Source organism: Elephas maximus, chromosome 3 (genome assembly GCF_024166365.1).
Source record: "Elephas maximus indicus isolate mEleMax1 chromosome 3, mEleMax1 primary haplotype, whole genome shotgun sequence".
NCBI lineage: Eukaryota > Metazoa > Chordata > Mammalia > Proboscidea > Elephantidae > Elephas > Elephas maximus.
The window spans coordinates 88,983,655-88,993,777 of record NC_064821.1 but is presented as its reverse complement, the minus strand read 5'-3'; the positions used below and the strand labels follow the sequence as shown (position 1 = coordinate 88,993,777).

At 49.6% G+C, this 10,123-nt stretch overlaps 1 protein-coding gene across 2 annotated transcripts in view; it reads right to left on the bottom strand.

The window, feature by feature from the left end:
- FAAH (fatty acid amide hydrolase) overlaps positions 1-8,980 on the bottom strand; it is a 28,287-nt gene extending 19,307 nt beyond the window's left edge. The window contains exons 1-2 of one of the 2 annotated variants that reach the window (XM_049879184.1): positions 8,635-8,980; positions 629-742 (exon numbers count right to left, since the gene is read on the bottom strand). In XM_049879184.1, coding sequence (XP_049735141.1) covers positions 629-742; positions 8,635-8,829 — 309 coding nt within the window. In that variant the 5' untranslated portion in view covers positions 8,830-8,980. The remainder of the gene's footprint in view (positions 1-628; positions 743-8,634) is intronic. The other variant, XM_049879182.1, reaches the window with a different exon arrangement.
- Between the last annotated feature and the right edge of the window lie 1,143 nt (positions 8,981-10,123).

The window sequence follows — 10,123 nt, the reverse complement described above, 5'->3', positions numbered from 1 at the left end:
AAATAAAAAAGAGGGGGAAAAGCCTTCTAGGCAGAGGGAGCCCCACCCAAGCCAGCACAGAGCATGGCAAGCCCTGGGCACCAGGGAGCCACCAGCAGCTGAGCTGTTGTGCCCCAAGTTCCAGGAGGGCATGGCCAGAGATAATGCTAGAGAAAGAGGAGGGGTAGCAGAGCCAGGCCTGCTGGTGGGCTCTCAGCTAGAGGAATAGGGGATCTGAGAGAGCATCTGCCCAGAAGGCTGGTGCTTGGTCATGAAGAGAGCTGGCCTTGGGGTACCAAGTGGGTGAAGGGGAACAGAGGCAAGGGGACTGAATGGCAGCAAACAGACCAACTTGGCTAGGGATGGAGTTAGGACAGGAAGAAGAGGGAAGTCTGGGCTAAAAGCCAGGTTTCTGGCTAAGACCACGTGCTCTGTGTCACAGTCAGTCTCTCTCCCTCTCACACACACACACACATACAGAGGCAGGCTTATCAGCTCTGGCTCCATCCCGCCCTGGCAGCCCCTGGCACTGTGGTTCCCACAGGCCCTCAGCAGGACCGACTCCAGGCCAGGTTTTTCCCACAGCCTGTGAAGTAAGCTGAGGAGGAGTGGGCAGGGAGGATCAGCAGCTGGCTTGGGCTGACCTTACCTTTCTCACATAGGTAAAGAGCACTGCATCAGGGGAAAGCTCCCCACTTCGTAACTTCTGCACAAGTTGTGGCAGCGGCAGGGCCAGCAGCGCCTCTGAGTCCAGGTCAGGGTTCTGGGGGGGGACACACTTGGATCAGTCCCCCACTCCACACAGACCCCATGTGGCCAAGCAGACATGTGTGACCCATACCCCTTAGTCCTACATGTGCCCAAGCACGTGCTCACTGTTACATGCCAACCCAGGACAGACATAGCCACCCACAGCTCCGGCACCTGAACATGACCCAGCCTGGACAGGCTTTTGCCATCCCTGGACAATGCAGAGATACCTCCTCCAGAAGCCTCCTGGAGGGGGTGTCCAGTGTTGGCCAGCTGATTATTAAATAATTACAAATAGCCACCATCCCTGGCTGTCTGCTACGTGCCAGGCACCATGTTTTGAATAAGTTTTATTACCATTCCCATTGTGCAGATAAAGAAACTGAGGCTCCGAGAGGGGAAGTGCCTTGCCTAGGACCATCAGATAAACCAAGGTACTCTGCCCACCCAGCATAGGCTGCCCACTGGCTGTCCACCTGCATCTGACTACTCAACTCCAGAGGAGGGTGAAAACTTAAGATGACCCAATCCCTGGGTGGCTGGAGTTATAGCTGGAGGCCACATCTGAAAGGGAGGATTCCTTCATTCACTCCACAGATCGATCAGTATTAGGTACCTACTCTGTACCAAGCATCATATTAGACATAAAGGTACAACGGTAAACAAAAAGGCATGTCCATACTTTGGGGGAGCTTACATGGGGTGCAGAGTTACAAACAAGAATTTTAGATAGTGAGATGTAACTTTAAGAAAATAAAACAAGGTGTTGGGACTAGGTGCACGGGTAGAGGGTTGTCAGGGAGAGCTCTGAGGGAGGAGGGGCATTTGAGCAGAGACCTGACTGGCCCCAAGGGTTTCCAGAGTCTCTGGGGTCAGCTCCTACCTGCAGAACCCAACCTGCAAACTCCCACCTGCTTCCTACTCAGGGGTACTGGATCAATTACAGCTGAAGGAAGAGGTCTGAGTCACCCCCACCCTCACCTGCTCTTGTTGTGGTCACTAGGGGCCTCCTTGTTGCCAAATCCAACAGATACTTGACTCTCACGGAGGCATTCAAAGGTACTGAGAGCACACACTGACCCTCTTCAATTTCCTCCTGATACTACGCTCTCCTGGTTTTCCTCGTGCCTCTCTGGCTGCTACTTCCATCATTCACTTATTTAGTCAGTCAACAAACATGTTCTGAGTACCTACTATGTGCTAAGCACTATGCTAGGGGCTATTAACCTAGTGCTGACCAAGACAGACAAGGTCCCTACTTTCAAGGAAATAAACAAGTTAACAAAAAATGACAGGTCATGGTAAGTGTGAGAAAGCAAAAAAACAGAGTGTTGTAATGGAAGAAACAGGACTAACTTAGATGGGGTGGGCGACTTTTCAGCTGCAGTTTGAAGGATGAGAAGGAGCCAGACATGGAGAGAGTCTGAGGTTCCTCTTCTTCCCTCTCTGATGCTGGGAGAAGTCCTCCCCACTCCCTCAGATACGTCCTCACTTCCAGGCTCTCCACCTATCCCTTGGCCTCCATCCTCCACCTACTCACCAAACTGAGCTCAACCAGCTCAATGGTCTATTCCTGAGTCCTAGCCACCCCTCTGTGCTCCTCTCTTGGGCTCATCACCTTCCTGACTTCCCACCAGCTCCTCCCCCTCCTCCTCTTCCTCCTCTATGCTCCCTCACTCAGGTGCAGTAGTGAGAAAACAGAAGAGTCATCCTGGACTCCTCCCACTCCCACTTCCTCCCACCCACAACCAATCACCAAGCCCCCTACTATCCCAGACAATGGCTACCTCTCCATCCCCTCTACCAAGACCCTCACTGGGGCTCATCCTTCCTCCCCTGGGTCACACAGGGGCCACCTAATTGGCAGCCCTGTCCCAAGCCTTGCTCCTCTGATTCCTGCTAGGGCCAGATAGTACAAAGCCCAATCAGGCCTTGCCTCTCCCCTTAAAGCCCCCCACCTCATACGACAAGCTCCGGAGTATGTGCCAGGAGACCCTGCCAGACAGTGATCCTGCCAAACTCCTCTGCAACCCCCAACGCCCACTCACACCTACCACACCCCAGAACTGAGTGCTGTTCGCCACACACCCCCACCACACAGCCCTTATACCCCTCGTCCTCCATGTTAGGAACAATCCGTCCTTTCCCTGAATTTTTGAAACTAACGTAACACTTACATGAGACTTTTTTTTATGATGTAGGAAGCTATAAAGAAGGCAAAAAATAGGACCATAATCCTTTCCTCCATACACCAGATAATCCCTGTTGACATTTTTTTAAAAAGGTATACAGAACAAAAAGTGGACACTTCCCTACCCCTGTCCACCCTGTCCAGTCCCTCTTCTGAAAAGGAAATCACTGTTAACTATTTCTGATGAAACAAACAAAAAAAAAGTTTATGAAAAATCCACGTTACTATTTTTTTTCACGAAGTCTTACACCTTGCCTTTCCCATCTCTTAAAGAAAATAGTAAAACTGCTTTTTATTTCTGATTATATAAATATGCATTCATTGTAAAAAACAAGCCAAAAAAAAAAGAAGCCTAAAACTCTAAGGAAAAAGGTAAAAATCGCCAGAGAGCCCAGCACCCTGAGAAAATCACCACAGACTGTCTGGTCACCACCATCTCTCCCATCTTGCCACAAAGTGCCCACAAAGTCCCTGTACACATCAGCTAGAAGCCATCGACAAGCTCTCCTCCACCTCCTCTGCACAAATTTTAATTCTCCTATGTTCTTCTATGTTGACAGTTGATGAGACAGTTGCTAACAGCTATTTTTAACTAGTATCAGGCTGCTGAGACATTTTCTCTTTCACAAGTCTGAGCCTCCGGGGAAAAAAAAATCCATTGCCGCCAAGTCGATTCCAACTCACGGTGACCCTACAGGACAGAGTAGAACTGCCCCATAGGGTTTCCAAGGAGCAGCTGGTGGACTCAAACTGCTGACCTTTTGGTTAGCAGCCAAGCTCTTAACCACTGTGCCAGCAGGCCTCCGGGAGACCTCATCATATCACAGATAACTTCAAACTAACATAGAGGAGCTGTGTGGCCACACTGTATACATAATTTTCAAGAGAGGAATGCTATACCCATCGTTTTGTCATAGCTCCTCCTCTATTTCTTTTTCTCCTTTTGAACCACTTATTGTTCTAATTTCTAGTCTCTGAGATTATCCTCCAAATCTTTTTTCTTTTCCCTCGCGGTTTTTTAATCACTTTTGCTCTATTTCAAGCATTATCCGTTTGATAATGTAAGCTACTAATGCTGGTCTCAACAATAAACCCAAAACACCCGTTGCTGTCAAGTTGATTCCGACTCAGAGCCACCCTAAAGGACAGAACAGAGCTGCCCCATAGGATGTCCAAGGCTGTAATCTTTACCGAAGCTGACTGCCACATCTCTCTCCTGGAGCCGCTGGCAGATTTGAATCTTTCGGTAGCAGCCAAGCACTTCACCACTTGTACCACCAGGCCTCCTGGTCTCAACAAAAACCAACAATAATCAAGTGATAGTATCGAATCATTTAATTTTAAAATCATTTAATTTTGAATTTTAAACCATAATTAAACAATTCTACTGAGTTGTTTAAAGTTCAAAGTAGGCCTGGAGAAGGCCAGACGACAGATCACAGGTCAGATCCACTTGAAGAAAGTGGAATTTGTAAGACCAGTAGGATTTTGACAAATGGATTTTAAAAACTGTAGAATAAAGGCATTTATGGGGTAGAATTACATGTGCAAATGGGATGTTGCCCCAGCCACAGCATTCTATTAAAACTGTTCCCTCTCCTCCATCTAGTAAGGGAATCAAAATTCATTCAGATACCTACTAGGTGTCTGGTGGCTGTAACTAAAAAAAAAAGGAAAATAACAATTGATGTGGGGTAACTGGAACCTTTGTACATCGCTGGTGGGAATGAAATGTGGCTTGGCTGCTGAGGTAAACAGTGTGGCAGTTTCTCAAAAAGTTAAACATAGAATTACCACATAACCCAGCGATTTCACTCTTAGGTACACACACACCCAAAAGAACTGAAAGCAGTGACTCAGGCAGATACCTATATGTCAGTGTTCGTTGCCGCACTATCCACAGTAGTTGAAAGGTGAAAACAACCCAAATGTCCAACAATAGATGAACGGATAAACACACTGTGGTTTATCCACACTACAATGGAATGTTACTCAACCACAAAAAGGAATGAAGTCTGAGACATACTACAATGCAGATGAACCTCAAAAACATTAAGTGAAAAAAGCCAGACACAAAAAATCACATACTGTGTGATTCCATTTATATAAAAAATCTAGAAAAGGTAAAATCCATACAGACAGAAAGCAGATTAGTGGTTGCCAGGGAGGAATGGAGAGTAACTGCTTAATGGATACTGGGTTTCCTTTTGTGATGATGAAAACATTTTGCAACTAAATGGAGGTGGTGATTGTACAACCTTATGAATGCCCTAAATGTCACTTTAAAATGGTTAATTTTGTTATGGGAATTTCACCTCAATTTTTTTTTAATGGAAAAAAAGAGGGCAGGGTAGGAAAAAATGGGCAAAAGGTTGTTACTGTTCAGCTCCACATGGTCAGCAGAGAGTTAACAGAAACACCTTTCTCTAGAGCTGCTCTAGAATTTAACAAGAGGTGAACCATTTTGTGATAAGTCTAGGTTTCCAGGCTCCTCTGACAATGCCTTGGAAGATACGAGCTATCTTGTAAGCTTTGTCAGGAATCTACCAGGCGGGAGCTATACTACTAGCTGCTGTATGCTCCCAGGGCCTGCTGGGGTCCATGCTTACTTAGACGTCCTTTGCCGTTCAGGGCTGGGTGAGCCCCAGAAGAAAGACTGCTGAAGCAGCCTCAGAACCCACCTTCCCCTTGTCCTAGGACTGCCAAGCCTAGCAGAGGCTGCCTTGGTGACAGGAATAAAAAAGGAGCTATTCTCCAGGCTGGGGCTGAGTTCAGTTAAATCCCCACCCTATGACCCACCTGAAAAGCTACTGTCATCAAGACCCACCCCTTTTGTTGATAGTGCAAAACCACAGAGACACTTCGAATAGCTCTCTCTTTTTTCTCCACAGTCATTGAAAGCCGAAAGATAATTTCTCACTTCCCCTCCTGGAACAGCAAAGCTTCAGTGTTCTGAGGTCCGGCTCCTCTAACCCAGGGTGCGTGAACAGCTTTTTACATTTCAGAGCCAAAACTTCTGTCCTGGAGAATTCGGTTCTTAAAAATAATGAGAGGTGATTGCTCCAGAGGGAAAACGTGTAGATGCCAGTGCTTGGAGTTAAGTGGGGGGAGATCCACTCTTCTACGACCCCACACCCCTGCCAGCTGAGTAGATTCCTTGAGATTAAGGGGGAATTTCTATGGACAGGAGCCCTGGGCCCATTCCTGCACCTGCCCCCACCTCTCCCCACCCAGCACTGGGAGCTGGCAGAATCAGCTGGCTCCACTTCTGTGGATACTGGGCGGGATCCAAAGCTCGGGCCTTGGGAGCAGCCTGAGAAACGCACCTCTGAAGCCCAGTCAGAGAAGGAGGGCTAGACTATGAAAAACCTGTACTCAAATAGAAGTTGCCAATTTGAATTGAACACTAGGGCCCTCCCCATCAGGGAGGAGGAAGCCCTAAAAACTGACTAATGATGGACTTCTCAGCCAGCTTGATGAGTGAAGGTTGGAACCAGGTATATTTGATTTCAATAAATAAATAATGTGACATATTCTGGCCCAGGGATGGTGTGTGGAGTAAACATACAATTACATCCAGCCAAAACCTCACTGCATACAAGGCCACACCCTGGGCCTGGCATCCAAGGCCCCAGTCTCCCTTCCTAATATCTCTTTCCTGCTCTTCTCCACATGAGCCCTGGTGGCACAGTGGTTAAGCGTTTGGCTGTTAACCAAAACGTCGGCAGTTCAAACTCACCAGCCGCTCCATGGGAGAAAGATGTGGCAGCCTGCTTCCATGAAGATTTACAGCCTTAGAAACCCTATGATCCATTGCCATCAAATCGATTCCGACTCATAGTGACCCGACAGGAACTGCTCCACAGAGTTTCCAAGGGGCGCCTGGTGGATTTGAACGGCTGACCTTTTGGTGAGCAGCCATAGCACTTAACCACTTTTACTCTGTCCTTCAGGGTCGCTACGGTGGTATGAGGAACTTCTCAATATTGAGGTGTCAGTAGGTCTAACAGGGGAGATTTCAGATCTAAAATTAAGCAATCCATTCAGAAATTAAACTGAGGATTTTACTTCTACACCCCTGATAATCACTAGGCTTCTGCTAAAGTCGTGTTTGTTATGTTAAGGGTGTTCCTACAAATGGCCTTAGAAAAAGCTTCATTGAGTTGCTAAAATAAATTACAGCCTATAGTTAAACATGTAGTTTTAACTACCTTGAAGAAGTTCCCCCGTAAGCACCTAAGCATTATCTCTTTTCTCTAAGCTAAATAAGCACAGTTTATTTACATTTTCCTAACTAATGGTCAGTTCTGTATCCAAAGATTCCAAGTAAGTTGGCCCAGCTGCAATTATACCAGTAACTTCCATATCACTAAACTTTCATGTCGAAATTGTTTATATTTTCATTGAAGAAATTTTGCCTTAGTTAAAATGTATCAAGTCTGAGATTTGTGTTAGACTAGAAACTGATATAAAAAAGTTTCACAGTTAACCGCCATTCTTGTAAATCCCACCTCCTTTCCTATCATTACTTTAATGTGAAGTTGCCCTCTGTACCCACTCTACTTGTTAAACATCTGTTTTGCCTGTAAGCCAGAACACACTGTTGCAGCCAAACTGAACTCATGCTCTCCCGTTGTTCATTCCTTCAATATACTGTATTTGTTTAAAATATCGAATTATAGTGTTGGTCCAATGACTGACTTCACGAGGACAGAGGCAATGGGTTTGTTTGGTGGTGGTGGTGATGTTCGGGGAGGGGGGCTGTTCTCCAGTGGAGTGAGGTTGGGGTGTGAGGAGAGAGTCTCACTGGGCTCCTAGGTTCCAGTTTCAGCTCTGCCCCAACTCAAAAATCGCTTGCTACAACGGAGCAGGTGCAAAATGCAATTTTTTGTGACCCCCCCCCCCACCTAGGCACACCCTTCTGACTTCTACTGTCCCCATCACCAGAAATGCCTTCCCACATGTCAGAGCCAAATCTTATTAAACATGAACCGCCATGAATATTCACGGCAAGTCTTTCCCTCCTCAGCATATAAGAACATCTCCCAGAATTCAGCATTTTGGCTTCTAAATGGGTCTAGTGTTTCATACACCTGTACTGGAAAGCCCCCTCTTCTCTGTACGTCGCACTCTCCGCCTCCCCACTCTAAGCCGAGAAGCAGTGCAGAAAGAAGAAAAGCTTGTTGCCAGATCACCCAGAGAAGGATAGAACTAAACCTGCTCGTGGAGCGGGCCTGCCAGGAGTAACACGAGAGCTCGAGCGGGCGGCAGGAACTAGGGCAATTCCCTTTCCCTTTCCCTTTCTCGCTCCCTCCAAGGATCCTCCTGCACAAATCAATGAGTCAACTCCAAGGTCTCAGGACTCCCCAGGCCATCACTCGGGGATTCCGAAGTCCTAAACCCTAGAACCCTATTGGTTATCACGCTTCGTTTTAGCGTTCTAAGTCAGTGATCTAGAGATTCTTTGGCACCGAACAAGGCTCCTCGGTGACCCAGTGCGGCGATGCCCTTGCACAACCTGCCCTGCCGTTTCGTTTCCTTTCCTCCTCCGGGCCCCACCTGGCTCGGAACGAGTGGGGAATGCATGAGGGCGAGTAGGGGCTCCGGAAAGTTACACACCTGCGCTGCCCGCCCACCTGCCCCTCCGAGCGTCTGGGTGGCTGAAAGCGCTGCTGGGGGCCCCTCCACTCTGTGCCCCCCACCCCAGCGGTCACCTGGAGCCGGAAGCGCTGCACCGCCTTGTCCATGGTCTCCAGGGCTGCCTGCTGCCGCTGTCGCGCCCTAGCCGCCGCGACCCGCGCCGTCCGGCGTCCCGACCAGCGCAAGGCCATGGCCGCGGCCACCAAGCAGCAGGCCAGGGCCGCCCCGGAGGCGCCAGACAGCGCGGCCCACAGTTGGTCCAGCACCATGATCTCCGGCCGCAGACCGCTCTCGAGGACTACAGATAAAAAATCAGCACGCGCGGCCAGACCGTCCCGCCGCAAAACCCGGCCTGGATCCTTCCGGATGGCGCGTTCGCCTCCGCGGAGGGGCGGGAGCAGGGCGGTGCCGCCTCAGGCCCGCGGGGGAGCGCGCGGTTGCCGGGCAGCGGGCCCAGGCTCTAGGCGCGCAACGGTCAAGGTCAAGCCCCGCCGCCAGGCAGGGCGCTCTCCCGGCTTATTGCCAGCACTGGGCCAGGCCAAGCGGAGGGGTGGGGAACGGCACCCACTCGGAAGCACAAGCATGGCAGCAGCTCCGCGCCGCGGCCCCCGTCCCGGCCGCCACACCACGAACCCCAGAGGCCAACTGCAGGAGGACCAGGCCCAGCTGGAGCCCTCCGAGGGACAGGCAGGCCGAGAGAAAGGGGCGCAGCCACGGATTGGTCCCGCAGACCTTATTAATTACCCCCCACAAACAGTTTGGAGGCCTCTTTCCTGGAGAGCCATGCTTTGAGGCCGCGCACCGCAGGGCGCACTCCTCTCCCCAGCATAGGGTTTCTGGGACACCCGCCCAGGGACGGGCACAGGAAGCTCCTGCCCGGGACCCCATCTGCTGCCTCGTCCTCGGGCCTCTTTGTCCCTCGGCCCAGGGCCCCTTCTTTCTTCAGGGCCAAAACCGCCCAGCACTTCTCCTTTTGCTCTCTCACCACCCGCAGACAGGCCTCCTCAGGGTCACCTTCTCCAGTCCTGGGCCCCCCTGGATTTCACACCTGGGAAGCAGAAAGGACCCCCGACCAGTGTCTGGGGACTTGTTGCCTTCCTTTGGGAAACACACAGATACTTTCCTGTTTAGGCCTATCGCCCAGGACTTTATGTGCCTTATCTCATTTGTCCTCCCAGTAGTCTATGAGGAAGGCATTTTTTTTATCCTCCTTTTACAGATGACTAACCCCCTTTGTCATCCAGTTGATTCCGACTCACAGCGACCCTAAAAAATAGAGGAAAACAGCCCTATAGGATTTCCAAGGAGCCATTCATGGATTTGAACTGCCAACCTTTTGTTTAGCAGCCACTCTGTTAACCACAGGTTAACAGATCTAATTCCAAGCCTTACTGCCATTACTCAGATTTAATTCCAAGCCTTACTGCCGTTACTGCTGCTGAAAGTGAGCTCTGTGGGATGGGGTAAAGGAAAGTGCTTTATGGCTGGAAATACTGTCTCTTGATACACTGTCTTCACTGCTGCTTCTGCCTCTGCCTCCAGGACCTGCCCTCAGTCTCCTTG